This window comes from Crinia signifera, chromosome 4 (assembly GCF_055691185.1).
Source record: "Crinia signifera chromosome 4, ASM5569118v1, whole genome shotgun sequence".
In the NCBI taxonomy this organism is placed as follows: Eukaryota; Metazoa; Chordata; class Amphibia; order Anura; family Myobatrachidae; genus Crinia; species Crinia signifera.
Window position 1 is genome coordinate 5,654,869 of NC_139220.1, and position 17,427 is coordinate 5,672,295.

At 53.8% G+C, this 17,427-nt stretch overlaps 1 protein-coding gene across 1 annotated transcript in view; it reads left to right on the plus strand.

Moving 5' to 3' along the window:
- Positions 1-6,733: 6,733 nt before the first annotated feature.
- Positions 6,734-17,427, plus strand: part of IRAG2 (inositol 1,4,5-triphosphate receptor associated 2) — a 54,881-nt gene continuing 44,187 nt past the window's right edge. Inside the window, exons 1-14 of the mRNA XM_083180824.1 lie at positions 6,734-6,857; positions 8,117-8,690; positions 8,941-9,051; positions 9,469-9,649; positions 10,314-10,390; positions 10,869-10,947; positions 13,972-14,130; positions 16,026-16,143; positions 16,230-16,280; positions 16,605-16,682; positions 16,772-16,828; positions 16,955-17,014; positions 17,156-17,220; positions 17,299-17,424. Coding sequence (XP_083036950.1) covers positions 8,129-8,690; positions 8,941-9,051; positions 9,469-9,649; positions 10,314-10,390; positions 10,869-10,947; positions 13,972-14,130; positions 16,026-16,143; positions 16,230-16,280; positions 16,605-16,682; positions 16,772-16,828; positions 16,955-17,014; positions 17,156-17,220; positions 17,299-17,424 — 1,724 coding nt within the window. The 5' untranslated portion in view covers positions 6,734-6,857; positions 8,117-8,128. The remainder of the gene's footprint in view (positions 6,858-8,116; positions 8,691-8,940; positions 9,052-9,468; positions 9,650-10,313; positions 10,391-10,868; positions 10,948-13,971; positions 14,131-16,025; positions 16,144-16,229; positions 16,281-16,604; positions 16,683-16,771; positions 16,829-16,954; positions 17,015-17,155; positions 17,221-17,298; positions 17,425-17,427) is intronic.

A 17,427-nucleotide genomic window follows, 5' to 3' on the forward strand; every position in this document is an offset into this window, starting at 1 on the left:
CCATGTGTTTATTGAGTGTAGGAAGAAACGTGAGCACCCAGTGGCAACCCACCTAAATATGGGGAACACATACAAACTCCATACTGATATTAGCAGGCAACATTGAAATAGTGGTCTGTTCTTAGCAGGGATCAATTTTTTTATTTAGGATCACAGTTTAAATTGTGAAGAGTGGTGGCCAACTCCAGTCCTCGAGAGCTACCAACAGTTCACGTTTTCCAGCTCACCTCACAGGTGCACAGGTGCACTCATTACTGACTGACACATTACCCAGCTCACCTCGCAGGTGCACAGGTGCACTCATTACTGACTGACACATTACCCAGCTCACCTCGCAGGTGCACAGGTGCACTCATTACTGACTGACACATTACCCAGCTCACCTCGCAGGTGCACAGGTGCACTCATTACTGACTGACACATTATAACAGATCCACAGGTGGAGCTAATTACTTCACCTGTGATCCTGTGAGGAGACCTGGAAACTTTAACTGTTGGTAGCTCTCGAGGGCTGGAGTTGGCTGCCCCTGGTCTAGGCTAAAGAGAAACTGTGGACCCTCGGTGGTAATTCACTATTGGGACAGCAGATGGCGACAAGTATCCACGTACATAGAGGTAGTAAGGTGCACTTAGGAGGTCATTCTGATTTACACGCAGAGCTGCGAAATCTGCAGCTTTCCGAGTCATTCCAACGCTGCCCGCCGCCCGCACTACCGGCCACCCCCCCTTCCCACGCCGAATATCCCTGCCCACACTACCGGCCACCGCCCCTTCCCACACCAAATATCCCACCCGCACTACCGGCCACCCCCCCTTCCCACGCCGAATATCCCCGTCCGCACTACCGGCCACCCCCCTTCCCACGGCAAATACCCCACCCGCACTACTGGCCACCCCCCTTCCCACGCTGAATATCCCCGTCCGCACTATCGGCCACCCCCCCCCCCTTCCCACGCCGAATATCCCCGTCCACACTACCGGCCACCCCCCCTTCCCACGCCGAATAATCCACCCACACTACCGGCCACCCCCCTTCCCACGCCGAATATCCCCACCCGCACTACCGGCCACCCCCCCCTTCCCACGCCGAATATCCCCGTCCACACACCGGCCACCCCCCCTTCCCACGCCGAATACCCCACTCACACTACCGGCCACCCCCCTTCCCACGCCGAATATCCCCGTCCGCACTACCGCCCCCTCCCCTTCCCACGCCGAATATCCCCGTCCACACTACCGGCCACCCCCCCTTCCCACGCCGAATACCCCACCCACACTACCGGCCACCCCCCTTCCCACGCCGAATATCCCCGTCCGCACTACCTGCCATCCCCCCCTTCCGACGCCGAATATCCCCACCAGCACTACCGGCCACCCCCTATTCCCACGCCGCATATCCTCACCCGCACTACCGGCCACCCCCCCTTCCAACGCCACAAATCCACCCCCGCACTATATTTTAAGGAGGACAGAAAAGAGTGCACTTAAGGCACTCTTTTCTGTCCTCCTTAAAATATCCTGTCTGTGCCTCTGGTAGCACACCCTCACATTTATATATATTCAATTAATCAATTATGCTATGAGGGTCCACCCGTTTGTTACAATAAATCTACCTCTGTGCGACTGACAAACCTTTCTCTAAACGTTCCACCCCCGCACTACCAGCCACCCCCCCTTCCCACGCCGAATACCCCACCCACACTACCGGCCACCCCCCCTTCCAATGCCACAAATCCACCCCCGCACTACCAGCCACCCCCCCTTCCCACGCCGAATACCCCACCCACACTACCGGCCACCCCCCCTTCCCACTCTGCATATATCCACCCGCACTACCGGCCACCCCATCTTCCAACGCCACAAATCCACCCCCACACTACCAGCCACCCCCCCCTTCCCACTCCGAATACCCCACCCACACTACCGGCCACCCCCCCTTCCAACGCCACAAATCCACCCCCGCACTACCAGCCACCCCCCCTTCCCACGCCGAATACCCCACCCACACTACCGGCCACCCCCCCTTCCAACGCCACAAATCCACCCCCGCACTACCGGCCACCCCCCCCCCTTCCCACTCCGCATATCCCCACCCGCACTACCGGCCACCCTCCCTTCCAACGCCACAAATCCATCCCCGCACTACCAGCCACCCCCCCTTCCCACGCCGAATACCCCACCCACACTACCGGCCACCCCCCCTTCCAACGCCACAAATCCACCCCCGCACTACCAGCCACCCCCCTTCCCACTCCGCATATCCCCACCCACACTACCGGCCACCCCCCCTTCCAATGCCACAAATACACCCCCGCACTACCAGCCACCCCCCCTTCCCACTCCGCATATCCCCACCCGCACTACCGGCCACCCCCCCTTCCCACTCTGCATATATCCACCCGCACTACCGGCCACCCCATCTTCCAACGCCACAAATCCACCCCCACACTACCAGCCACCCCCCCCTTCCCACTCCGAATACCCCACCCACACTACCGGCCACCCCCCCTTCCAACGCCACAAATCCACCCCCGCACTACCAGCCACCCCCCCTTCCCACGCCGAATACCCCACCCACACTACCGGCCACCCCCCCTTCCAACGCCACAAATCCACCCCCGCACTACCGGCCACCCCCCCCCCCCCTTCCCACTCCGCATATCCCCACCCGCACTACCGGCCACCCTCCCTTCCAACGCCACAAATCCATCCCCGCACTACCAGCCACCCCCCCTTCCCACGCCGAATACCCCACCCACACTACCGGCCACCCCCCCTTCCAACGCCACAAATCCACCCCCGCACTACCAGCCACCCCCCCTTCCCACTCCGCATATCCCCATCCACACTACCGGCCACCCCCCCTTCCAACGCCACAAATCCACCCCTGCACTACCAGCCACCCCCCCCCCTTCCCACTCCGCATATCCCCACCCGCACTACCGGCCACCCCCCCTTCCCACTCTGCATATATCCACCCGCACTACCGGCCACCCCCCCTTCCAACGCCACAAATCCACCCCCGCACTACCAGCCACCCCCCCTTCCCACACCGAATACCCCACCCCCCCTTCCAATGCCACAAATCCACCCCCGCACTACCAGCCACCCCCCCCTTCCCACGCCGAATACCCCACCCACACTACCGGCCACCCCCCCTTCCAACGCCACAAATCCACCCCCGCACTACCGCCCCCCCCCCTTCCTACTCCGCATATCCCCACCCGCACTACCGGCCACCCTCCCTTCCAACGCCACAAATCCATCCCCGCACTACCAGCCACCCCCCCTTCCCACGCCGAATACCCCACCCACACTACCGGACACCCCCCCTTCCAACGCCACAAATCCACCCCCGCACTACCAGCCACCCCCCCTTCCCACGCCGAATACCCCACCCACACTACCGGCCACCCCCCCTTCCAACGCCACAAATCCACCCCCGCACTACCAGCCACCCCCCTTCCCACTCCGCATATCCCCACCCACACTACCGGCCACCCCCCCTTCCAATGCCACAAATACACCCCCGCACTACCAGCCACCCCCCCTTCCCACTCCGCATATCCCCACCCGCACTACCGGCCACCCCCCCTTCCCACTCTGCATATATCCACCCGCACTACCGGCCACCCCATCTTCCAACGCCACAAATCCACCCCCACACTACCAGCCACCCCCCCTTCCCACTCCGAATACCCCACCCACACTACCGGCCACCCCCCCTTCCAACGCCACAAATCCACCCCCGCACTACCAGCCACCCCCCCTTCCCACGCCGAATACCCCACCCACACTACCCGGCCACCCCCCCTTCCAACGCCACAAATCCACCCCCGCACTACCGGCCACCCCCCCCCCCCTTCCCACTCCGCATATCCCCACCCGCACTACCGGCCACCCTCCCTTCCAACGCCACAAATCCATCCCCGCACTACCAGCCACCCCCCCTTCCCACGCCGAATACCCCACCCACACTACCGGCCACCCCCCCTTCCAACGCCACAAATCCACCCCCGCACTACCAGCCACCCCCCCTTCCCACTCCGCATATCCCCATCCACACTACCGGCCACCCCCCCTTCCAACGCCACAAATCCACCCCTGCACTACCAGCCACCCCCCCCCTTCCCACTCCGCATATCCCCACCCGCACTACCGGCCACCCCCCCTTCCCACTCTGCATATATCCACCCGCACTACCGGCCACCCCCCCTTCCAACGCCACAAATCCACCCCCGCACTACCAGCCACCCCCCCTTCCCACACCGAATACCCCACCCCCCTTCCAATGCCACAAATCCACCCCCGCACTACCAGCCACCCCCCCCCTTCCCACGCCGAATACCCCACCCACACTACCGGCCACCCCCCCTTCCAACGCCACAAATCCACCCCCGCACTACCGCCCCCCCCCCTTCCTACTCCGCATATCCCCACCCGCACTACCGGCCACCCTCCCTTCCAACGCCACAAATCCATCCCCGCACTACCAGCCACCCCCCCTTCCCACGCCGAATACCCCACCCACACTACCGGACACCCCCCCTTCCAACGCCACAAATCCACCCCCGCACTACCAGCCACCCCCCCTTCCCACTCCGCATATCCCCACCCACACTACCGGCCACCCCCCCTTCCAACGACACAAATCCACCCCTGCACTACCAGCCACCCCCCCCCCCCCCTTCCCACTCCGCATATCCCCCACCCGGAATGGGATCATTCGTCAGACTGCATTTAGGTCTACAGTCATTAGGTCGACCCCACTAGGTCGACTTGCAGGAAGGTCGACCTGACTTAAGGTCGACATGGGCCAAGGTCGACATGACTTAAGGTCGAATTTGCATAAAGGTCGACATGAGGAAGGTCGACTGGTCATAAGGTCGACATGGGTTTTTCACTGTTTTTTTTATTCGAATGTCGACACAGTCGACATGGACACAGTTGGCAATGAGAATCGGACCCTCGCATCGCTCGCTTCGCTCGCGATGCTTCGGGCACGGTGCCTCGCTGCGCTCGGCACACTATTTTATTCTCCCACCACGCCCTAGTGGATGGTAGGGCATGAAATACCACCTGTCGGCACATGTCGGCTCAAAAAACAGTGAAAAACCCATGTCGACCTTATGACCAGTCGACCTTCCTCATGTCGACCTTTATGCAAATTCGACCTTAAGTCATGTCGACCTTGGCCCATGTCGACCTTAAGTCAGGTCGACCTTCCTGCCAGTCGACCTAGTGGGGTCGACCTAATGACTGTAGACCTAAATGCAGTCTGACGAATGACCGCATCCCCCCCACCCGCACTACCGGCCACCCCCCCCCCTTCCCACTCTGCATATATCCACCCGCACTACCGGCCACCCCCCTTCCAACGCCGAATACCCCACCCACACTACCGGCCACCCCCCCTTCCAACGCCGAATACCCCACCCACACTACCGGCCACCCCCCTTCCAACGCCACAAATCCACCCCCGCACTACCGGCCCCCCCTTCCCACTCCGCATATCCCCACCCACACTACCGGCCACCCCCCCTTCCAACGCCACAAATCCACCCCCGCACTACCGGCCCCCCCTTCCCACTCCGCATATCCCCACCCACACTACCGGCCACCCCCCCTTCCAACGCCACAAATCCACCCCCGCACTACCAGCCACCCCCCCTTCCCACTCCGCATATATCCACCCGCACAGGGGCAAAATCATATGATGGTCGCTGTCGTCTGTGGGGTCTCAGATCTGTGGGCGCCCTGTACACTGACGTCAGCTACCCGCCCCCCACAACCGCGTCACGGACACATTAGCATGGGAACGTCTATGAAACGCTGGGCGCTCCCATGGGTGCGTCCCTTTGCCACTGTCCCATCCACACTGCTAGGTGCGAACAGGACGGTGAACAAGCAGTTGGCATCGCCCGCAGGCACCAAGTGGCTGCACCTGCGCATGACGGTCACTCACACGAACACGCAGGGGAGCGCGGCAATCAGAATAAGGGCCTTACAGTACTCGTACTTATATAAGGGTCACTGAGTGTGCAGCCATTATTATTATGTTGTTACTGTCCCTTTAATCTGGGACACATGGATTATGCAGGTTCTGGGGCTGCTTCAATCCAGGTGGAATGCAACTTGTAGTCAGCCGGCCCCAGAACCTGTATAATCCCTGAGTGTCCCGGACTATGTCAACAGTCAATAGGTTGGAACCAAAGGGTTGACATGCCTAAAGTCGACATTGACAAAAGATCAACATGGAAAAGGTTGACGATGAAAAGGTGGACTTGAGTTTTTCAATTTTTTTTTGTGTCAGTGTCGACTCAGCTCGTGCTCAGCACGGGGACCTGCAATTACTGTAACACGCCCCCACGCACAGCTCCATTCACTTTCCATGCTTCAGGAATATGTCCCCAAAAAATATCATGAAAAACCATGCCGACAGTTTCATGTATACCATTGCCATGTTGACCTTTTGCTTGTGTCGACCGCTTGTGAATGTGTATACGTAGTGCATACACTACGTATACACATTCACAAGCGGCCTTTTGGCAGTGTTGTGCTTGTCCACGTTGATCTCTTGGTTTCGACCTACTGACGGCTCAGACGCTGTTGACCTTTCATCCGGACACTGCGCTTCGCATAAAAAAACTAAAATCCCATCAGCCTTCCACAGGGCGTTTCCTTTTATTAATAATAAGATGCTGCAGTAACCAGCCTTCTCCACCAGGGAGCAGCATCTGACCACACAGTGGGGGCAGGTGAGACATCATCACCTGTTGCTGACTTACTGAGTGGCCACAGGTGTTATATTATGGAGATTGGTCAGTTCCCGCACCGCTGGTTCCCAGAGGACGCAGGTTGGTGGGTGCATACCCCTTATGTTGTGTGCTGGATGCAGTATGACCAGTATATAATTATAGCAGGCAGGACACTCAGACCCATGAAGATGTGTGACTTCCAATATCTGTGTGTCTGTCCAATATCTATATCCATACTTCAGATAAGGCGCCGGTAACACAAACGATGGAACCGTGCAGCTTGGGAACTTTCGTTTCACTGCTCCTATATCCAGGTGTGGTGCTAATTACCTGTGTGGCAAAGGCATAACTACCATAGGTGCTAGGGATGCAGCTGCTATGGGGCCCAGAGCTGAAGGGGGCCTATCTTTACTGTATAAATGGTATTTTCTATATACATTTATCGCCAATATTTGGTATATAGGGGCCCTTACAAACTTTTGCTATGGGGCCTGTGAATATGTAGTTACGCCCCTGCGTGTGGTGCTAATTACCTGTGGCCAAGGACAGCCTTTAAACCTGGACGGTTAAGGAATATTGGGCTGGTTTGTAAACCTCTTCCACCACTTTTCCACTGCTGTAATTTCGGAATTATTACTGATGTACCCAGGTTGTGGCTAAGGGGATCTACACATGGTGAGATTTAGGCAGGAGGTTTTGACTAGGTCAGTATCTCCTGGAAGATTAGCCAAAATCTCCCTATATTTTTTTTCCTGCTTAGTCAATATGGTCTAGCATAGATTGCATTTGCAAACAAGACAATTTTGACTAGATCATAGACCATCATTACTTAGACAAAATCACTTCAATCTCCAGTGCATCCAGCCAAAATTGTCAATTAACCAATATCTCACCATGTGTACAGGGCTTTAGTGTAAGAGGGTCTCTGGAAAACGGTGACCTGGGAAACCCACCCCGGCACTTACCAGAGTTGGACTCTGGGAAAGGTGCGGTTTAAACTGCTCCACCTTGATCATCCGACCGGGTTATGCTTATTAGCTGCTGATTCTCTTTGTATGCAGAGGTCTGCTTTCAGAGCATGTCTGAGTTACATGCAGTGTGGACATGGGTTCCGTGTAAATGGGGCTGACCCAGGAATCCAAGGTGCAATGTCAACTGGGTCTGACCTGGGTTTTTGGTGTAAAATTGGTATTTGCTGTATTTCTGTGGAAGTGCTGGCATGCCCCCTAGTGGAGGGGGGCATGCCGGCTCCTGGACACCTGTCTTTACCTCCTGACCAATAGGAGTGCTGTGATGACTTTAGGAGATGACCTTTGCAGAGTTTAACCATTAAAAGTTTCTCTTTTCTGAAATTACAGTGGAAAATTAAAATGACTGAACGTGGGTCGGCGTCCAAGCGCCACAACCCTGTGGACAGCATCCGCCGCAAAATCGAGACCATCAAGATGAGCGATCAGGAGTCCAGTCCATACTTGCAAATACCCAAGTTTCCACCCAGGAACTTTGATAGTCCACAGTCAAGCACCAAGAAAGACCTGGAGGAAGTGCTGAAGTACCGGACGGTGAAGAGCACCAGCAAGGACTCGGTCGGCGTCCCCAATACGGAAAACCTGGTTTCCTTTGTCCAGTCTCCGAGTCTGCAGCCGGCCCTGGATTCTCTCTCCCCAATGGGCAGTGTCCTGGCATCCAAAGTCCCGAAGAAGAAAGTGTGGCCATCCTGCGGGTCACAGAGCTGCTCCACGCCACTTGTGCGTTCCCAGGACACGCACTTAAAGTACCACCAATCCAACCTCCCCTGCTCGGAGTTCAAGAGCATCATCCTGGAAGACCGGATCCTTCCCTCCGTGTCCAGCTACTATCTTGACCGTAAATCTGATCATTTTACGCTGAAGTCGCCGGTGGTGAAGAGGCTGTCTATGAGCGAGAGTGCAGGTAATGCCTGGTGGGTAACATACAAACTCCACACAGATGGACCATGGCCTCTATGCAGTAATGCTAGCTGTGACCAATAGGGAGCTGTCTCTGTGCTTAGTCACCAATGTTTATGGACTAAGGCAGCGCGTGTTCACATTGAGGGCATCACGGCCTAAGCGTAGAGGAATTGCGCATGCGTGGTTGGGGCCCCAGATCAGCGGCCCCACATGAAAATCACACCTATTGATTCCGCTTTCTAACGTTCCAGGTTTGAAGCGGATGACTGACAACAAACCAGACTTGACAGCGGAGGTCAGCCTGATCTGCGAGGAGGACCTGCTGGACAGCATTTTCCACGCGTGTGACACGGAACACAGAGGTGATGATTGGTGTGTGTGATGCGACTGCCCACTTACCACAGCTGATATTGGTGTGTGCGCCTTGTATATGTCTCCTATAGAAATATGGGGGCTGTAGTACTGCAGATAGGTGACTGGATAGTAATCGATCTACTATGGCTGTAGCCCACAAAATGGCTGCCTTCCTCAGGTTTAGGTGATGGTGGGGATGCTCCAAGACATGTTGGGGGACTGTGACACGTGTGTGAATAGATCAGAGGTGGGACTAGCACATTGCTGACCCGCTGGAAAGCCCCCAGTATCTATCCCACCCCACTTATGACACCCCCCCCCCCCCCATCACTGGTGCCTGTGGTGATCAGAGAGGTACACCAAACATGGGTACACTCAGGAAAATGGCCTTGTCCTTGTCACCCATGGAATTTGTCTGATAACAGGTAAAGTGGCGGTGTCCAAAATCGTGGATTACCTGAGGTACACCACCAGCCGTGGCTCGGAGGACAGTGGCCTGGGGGAGCTGTGTAACATGCTGGACCCAGAGAAGAGGGACATTTCCATGGATCTGGACACATACCACGCCATTATGAAGGAGTGGGTTGACGACTGCAGGAATAATGGGTAAACATTTGTTAACCTTTTACTGTTCTACAGGCCTCGGTAAAATGTCAGTCAGTACTTTATTTCATTGTCAGTCACCCAGAAGGGAAACTTGATGTCATCTCAACACTACGGTGTAACACAGGGAACAGAAGGCAGGTTCAAGATGGCCGCTGTGATGCCTGCGGGGTGTGGTTCTATCACTGATTGGGAATAGACTTTTCTAACTACAGTATTTGTATCTTATAATTTTCATGAATATCCCCCCCCACACACACACACATACACTCCCAATCTTCTCCCTATAGGCTAGACGTACGAAGCTTGAAAAGTTCTAAAATAGAGTGATAAACCAACAGCCAATCAGCTTCTACCTGCCATGTTACAGGCTATGCTTGAAAAATGACAGGTAGGAGCTGATTGGTGGCTTATCACTTTCCAAGCTTGGTACATCTAGCCCTGAGTGATATAATGCATCCTCGTCGGGCACCGATGGCGCGTCCTCATGCGAGGCACCGATGGTAATTGAATAGCTTAACCCCCTAAATGTACAGTTGTGTTCTAGACTCTGAATTCCATGGTCCGCAGAACACTGCCCCCTGGTGGGAAGGGAATCCCTGAATACTGCAATACAGACCTGGTATGTCCGCGGTTCTGACGGCGGAATGTTCTCCATCTTTTCTAGCACTGACAATATGACCAAGGAATCGGTCCTCGGTTCTGAGGAGTCTTTGATTAAACTGCGAGACAGCCTTCAGTCAGGTGAGAGGTTCCCATTACCCGCTGTCTCACCCCTCGGCATCTACCCCCTTCCTGTGGCCTTTACATCTGGGGTCCCATGTGTTGTATACTAATCGGCGAATAGGGCCGGAAGTGTCAGGTAAGAATATTTAGGAATCCCGTGGGCCGGAGGGAAGGATTTGGTGATCACGTCTCAGAAACACTTTATATGGCGTCACAAGGGTTCCGCAGCGCCTAACAATACATAAATGAGAAAACAAAAGGACTTTTTCTGTCTGACGTACAAACATGTCTGCCCATAATCCCGTTCTACATCCTACATTGTATGTTAGTGTGATTTATGTGTACGGTCCACACCCCTCTTCTGGGGCACACTGCTAGTGGGGGGGGGGGGGTGTATGGGGGCAGCGGGCCGTAGTTTGGGGTTGAAAATGGATGAGAAGGTTTTTCTGGAAGTAAAACATTTCCACATAATTAAATTTTTTTATTTATTCCGCAGTACGCAGAATTTCCGGCACAACCATGAACATCACATCCGGGAGTCTGGAAGCTTTTGGTGGCGACATTTCCAAAGATTTGTGAGTGATGCTCTCTGTGTATATATATACACACATACAGCCGCACTGGATATCTACACTGTACCCCTACATATTATCCAGTGTGTACGCACTATATCACAGGTTCTAAAAGTCGGTCCTCGGGACCACACACAGCGCATGTTTTGCAGGTCTCCTGACAGAATCAAGTGAAATAATTATCTCCGCCTGTGGATCTTTTGAAATGTCAGTCAGTAGTGAGTGCACCTGCCGGGTGATCTGGAAAACCTGAACTGTGTGGGGTTCTGAGGACCACGTTTGAGAACCACTGCACTATATAATCAAATCTGGTGGTATTGGTGACTGGGTGTTAGTCGAGGGTCCAGATGAACGCACGGAACAATATTAATGATCACGTTCAGTGTTTACCCGCATACCGTATAGTGCGTACCGGGCATTGCACTCTGGCGCCTTTTTGTATCACTCAGACGCGTGACCTTGGTGCGCACATGTGGTCAGAGAGGTTTAATGAAACTCTTCGCTCTCTGCAGTGCCTTCCAATAGGGGAGAGTGGGTGTGGTAGGGATCTAGGTTTAGGGGTGTGGCCAACCACCAGAGGCATGGTCTGGGCCCCTGGAAAATACAATGATTTAGTATATACTGCTCATGCATGCATGATGTACCAGATAATGCGCTGTACAGTATACACATCACACCTGTGACGTACATTGTTACATACTGTATGTACATACCTCTCAACTGTCTGGTTTTTTGGGGGGGAATATCCTGCATCCCACCTGGGGCCAGCAGTGCAGTGGGTGAGGGGGGTCAATTGAGTTGGGTCAATGTTGACAATCGGGTCAAAAAACATGAAATTCATGTTGACTTTTTGACTGGTCTACCTTGCCAGTGTTGACCTAATGCTTGTGTCGACCTGATCCATATTATGTGTAGTTCTAGTGCAGAGTCTGGAACCTTATCCCCAGCAGAGGTGAGTCCCAGACATTTAGGCCCCCCATGTGTTCCCCCTGTACCCCTGAGGGCCAGTCCATCCCCGGGGCAGCTGTACAGTAATGTGCTGGCCTGGGAGACTCCATATGTATTCTGCACTCCACATTCTGACCAGCAGGGGGAGACCTGGCCTTACGTTTTTTCTGTAGAAGTAACCAGTGCTAGATTTCAGCTGCTGCTGTAAGGGTCATCAAAGGGCCCCTATATAAGGGGAGACTATAAGAATTAATGCTGCAATGCCACCCATTCACCGCAGGGTCCGAATAGACGGGGTACTGTCGGCAGATCTGGTCCATGTCAGGACCCCAGTGAGAGGGTTTGGTCTCCCGTAATGGGATGCGGTCATCTATTAGAATGAACTTAGGTCTACAGTCATTAGGTCGACCCCACTAGGTCGACTGGCAGGAAGGTCGACCTGACTTAAGGTCGACATGGGCCAAGGTCGACATGACTTAAGGTCGAATTTGCATAAAGGTCGACATGAGGAAGGTCGACTGGTCATAATGTCGACATGGGTTTTTCACTGTTTTTTTGAGCCGACATGTGCCGACAGGCGGTATTTCATGCCCTACCATCCACTAAGGCGTGGTGGGAGAATAAAATAGTGTGCCGAGCGCAGCGAGGCACCGTGCCCGAAGCATTGCGAGCGATGCGAGGGTCCGATTCTCATTGCCAACTGTGTCCATGTCGACTGTGTCGACATTCGGATCAAAAAACAGTGAAAAACCCATGTCGACCTTCCTCATGTCGACCTTTATGCAAATTCGACCTTAAGTCATGTTGACCTTGGCCCATGTCGACCTTAAGTCAGGTCGACCTTCCTGCCAGTCGACCTAGTGGGGTCGACCTAATGACTGTAGACCTAAATGCAGTCTGACGAATGATCCCATTCCCCTGTAATTGTGGTAACGTCCCTTTGACCTGACATCCTCAGCTTCCGCCTCTGCACCCCTCTCCTGACCCCGCTCTCACTTCCCTGTTTGAGGTTTTCAGTTTGACACGATGTAGCATTATGCAAAGTGCTCTGGTAGTAATGGCTTCCTCCGACCAGGACACTGCCTGCACTGTGCCAGTACTGCAGCCGCACCCAGGGCCTGGAAATCCTGGGGTGCAGTATGAAGGGAGGGGGTACACCTAGAACAAGGGTTTTCTAAGGTGGGTACTTTCTAGGGCAGGCATGTCCAAACTATGGCCGTCCAGCGGTTGTGAAAATAAGTCCCAGCATGCCTTGCCAGAGATGTGCTATTACGGAATGCTCAAACTCTGGCAATGCATGCTGGGATGTGTAGTTTCACAACACAGCTGGAGGGCCACAGTTTGGACATGCCAGTTCTAGGGATATCCTTTACACATGTACTGCTGGGGCTAACGTATTCTGCGATAACTGACCAAGCGTGTGATTGATGTTCAGCTGAATGGGTCAGCTTGAATGGAGGCTGGCTGAAGCTATCCACCAATCAGGGTGCCCCATTCTCTCACTACCTGGAACCGGACAGTGAATGGGTCAGCTTGCTGACTGGTGAATGGTTGAAGCTATCCACCAATCAGAGTGGTGGCAGCCAGTCCTGTATGGAAGCATGGGAGAGAATGGGTAAGTTCTGATTCTTTATTTTTACTCCCGTTATTGGGTGGGTAGGAGCCTCGGCGCATTGCTCTGCTCAGGGCCTTCAATGCTGCGGACTGCCCCGATTTAGGGCCCTGTGTTCAGTATTACAGGAAGGATGGCCTCTTAACCCTTTGAGTGCCAATGCTGCTGTGAGATCCTGAAAACCTGCTACCAATGCCAGCGCCGCTCACAGCGACTGTTCTCTTATTATAAATACAAATACGGCCGAGTCCATTCATTGACGTTTAGCTAAATGTTGTACCCAAAAAATGTTGTTGTGAGCGACGCTGGTGTTTTGAGAGGATATTTTGAGGATCTCACAGCAATGTTGCCAATCAAAGGGTTAAAGGTTTGCTTGGCAATTTCCACGCCTAGTTTGACAGATTCCCTTGGCACCGAAAGGGTTAAGCTCCGCATTTATCCAATGTTCTGTTGTTGTGGCCCCGCAGGGACACCTCGGACCTCATAACCTGCATCGCTGATCTCCAGTACAACAACCAGAAACTGCAGGACCGGAAGGATAAGCTGAGAACGGCGATGGAAGCTCAGGAGGAAACCAACAACCGTCTTCTGGAGGAGATCGAGGAGCTGCGGAACCAGCTGAAGAGGTAACGGGGCCCCCTAGGGTCCTCTGTGTTCCCTGCTGAGATACTGGGTGTGTGCTGATGGGACATGAGCATAGTCAGAAGGGGGAAGGCTGTATCATGGGGCCCCCCGCTGCCAGGGGGCCCCCAGCCCGGAGCACAGTGACCTCACTAGCTCTCCTGACTCCTGTCACAGTAGTACAGAGGCTGCTGCCATTCATATACTGTAAGGGACCAACCTCTGACTTGGCACATTCTCTCCCATCTTGTGACAAAGGTTCCCCATGCTGGCTTTTCGGTCCGTGTTCGGCTGCCACATTAGTCCTACACATTGGTTGGTGTTCTGGACACACTGGGCCAGATTACCAATGGGGCAGCTCCAGGCCTTCACACAAATTTAGGTCCATCCCCGTAACAGCATGGTTATTGACCAGTCTCCGAGCTGGTCATGCTGTCGGCCATAAATAGGTAGGTGTTGTACTGCAATTCTGTACTTTAAGTGGTTAAACTTCATAAATGTCACACACACACACACACACACACACACACATTGAAAGTCAAATGTCCTCAGACCGATTGCAGATATTGCGCTGAATGTGACTGGATTGCGGCGGACGCACTCACAGTGCAGCCGGTGCCGATCGTCATTCTCCATATATTCTGCGCAGGAATGGCGCACAAGCAAATGTCCGATGACTTCCACATTCCCCTATGCACCTGGCTGGGGATGACACTGGTCCCTATGACCTGAGATCGGAAGTGACGGTTACTGGGTTTATCATGTACATACAGACCTGGTGTTTGCTCAGCAGCGTTATCAGGATAAGTAAACTCGGAGGCCGCGTCCGCTCAGCGTAATTCTGTGGATTTCCAGTTCTAGTCAGAGCTTAATGTGCTGCTAATAGGGAACAGGAGATATAGAATTGTCATGGGCGAACTATCGGATTCCAGGGTGTAATAACCAATCAGTTCCCCCAAGTCCTAAACCGTGATAAATCCAGTCACGTGGTAAAAGTTCTCCTTCATGGATTCCATACTGAGGTCACATTTGTACCATCAGTCTGTTACTTGATATCCGGACGTGATGACCTTTCTATATGAAGACCATTGGGGGGTCGCAGGGTTAGGTTGGTTCCATGACGAGGAAGAGACCTCTGCAGTCACCATGGCGATTGTTGCCCTGCAATAAGTAAAAAAGGGGATCAAGGTCCAATCTGTCTTGTCCATATTAACCACCAATGGAGGACCATCTCCAGTCTTACCCGACGTGGACTTCTCAGTAGACTCCTCAGAAGACCTGAAGTAATAATGCTCAAAGATGCTGCAGAAGTCCTAAGGAACACGGTCTTCTAGACAGATGGGACTGAAGTGGGGCGCGTTGGCTTTGCCACACACCGAATGTCACCAAATGGATCTTCACCACCTCTTACTGCACTACTATGGGTAGGTTTGGGCCTATATTCAGCCACAGGACTTGGATGTCTCACATTTCCTTCCTCTGAGCACCTTTTTGTTCTGGGACTTTTCTAGCGGTACCTGGTGTTTCGCTGCAGTCCCCTTGCCTCACCTAGAAAATGAGACTGTTTTGGAACGGTCACTTTGCACCTCAACCCCATTGCATCGTCTGACCATCATGCGGTCTCATCCCTTTGCTGGAAGCTGGACACTAATGTCTGCTTTTGGATATATTATCTTGTGTCACTGTGAAACGGGAGGCTGGGTGTTGCACAGTGGTTAGGAGTCCTGTTACGTTACTATCCCCTGTGCTACGTGTCGCTCTCCGACTTTATCCCATCAGTGGTGTGTGTGTGTGGCTACTGAATGCAAGTCGCTGACTTCTGTGTCAGATCCACTTGCTGTCTGTACTACTGTCCACTGTGCTACATAGTAATCTGTCACCTAAACCCACTCTGTTCCAGCGCCCAACAGTCCGTCACCAGAGCGTGGGCGCTGAAGGAGGAGCTGGAGGACATGAAGCTGAAAGTGAGCGGCTTAGAAGAGGTGAAGTCGGCGCTGGTGGCACAGAGCAAGCAGATGGTAACTGACCTACAGTATTGCCTGCGCAGGCTGGCGGCATCTGTAATACGGGCACTAATGGGCCTTCATGTCTGTAATTCCCCTAGGAAAAGGAGAATATCTCTCTCATCCACAAGATCAGTTCCCTGCAGGAAGAGGTAAGTGCCTCTGGCCTCCGCTCGGTCTGATCGGCGCGATGTGGCGGAGTCTCTGATAATATCTAGAATAGTGATGGGGTTTGTGTGGTGTATGGCTTCCTGTTGGCTGCACCGTGTCCTTGCAGGGAGACTCGTCTGTCCCAGGACAGTTGGTTTTTGCTTTTGGCGAATAGATGTACAGAATGGTGACGTTCCAACGCAGGGACTATGGAATTGCGGTGGTTATTCATATAGGACGAGGTGGAAGAAGAAACGGGAGCCTCTGGGTTTCTCACCACCTCTGGGATTGTGTCCGCTGATTTTGGCCTCTTGTGTTGCCCCCAGAATATCAGGAACGTGCTGGAAGTGGAGGAGGTCCGGAAATCGCTGTCCCAGGTCACAGAGAAGGCCGCAGAGTTCCAGGTAATGTCCAGCTTTTCAGGCCACACGTGAGTCCGCCCTGGCCGGGTTCTGCATGGAACTGATCTGTAACTGATGGTTATTTCCTGCAGAAACAGCTGAAGGAGTTTGAGACGGTGATACAGAAGAAGGACGCTGGACTTCTGCTGGTCAGTCCTGGTCTTTGCTGATCTTGGGTGATGAGACTTGAGGTTGCGGCAATGCAGGGAAATGGGATAGAATAGTTTTTAGCCAATACTGACCTGACAGTTGTGTTATTTCTTTGCATGTTGCAGAAGGACCTTCACGTTGATGAGCTGAAGTCCACAGTAGTGGAGTATTGTTCTGTCATTGAGGTAATGGGAACCACTGTAACATGTATGATGGCATGGCCTTGTGTGTAGGCCTGTGCCCTGGCACAGAACGCAGAGTAACCCTACCCTGACTCGCCAAGCACTTGCTGAATTAGGTTTTTCCATTCCCCGTTCTCCTTCCAGAACCTGCGTATTGAGAAGAACAAGCTGGAGAACAATCTGCAGCAAATGGAACAAGAGCTTCTGTCGTAAGTAGCGTCCAGAGTCACTGTAGGGTCCATCTGTGGTGGGTCGGACAGATCTTCTGATGCCTCTCTCCTTCCCAGGAATGGGATCAGTTCTCCGATTACCTATAAGCTGAACCGCGGGGTTAATGGATGCCTGAACTCTTTGCACACGGAGCTGGAATTTGCGCAGGATTTGCCAGAGGTATTTATAATGGGCCGGACAGCAGA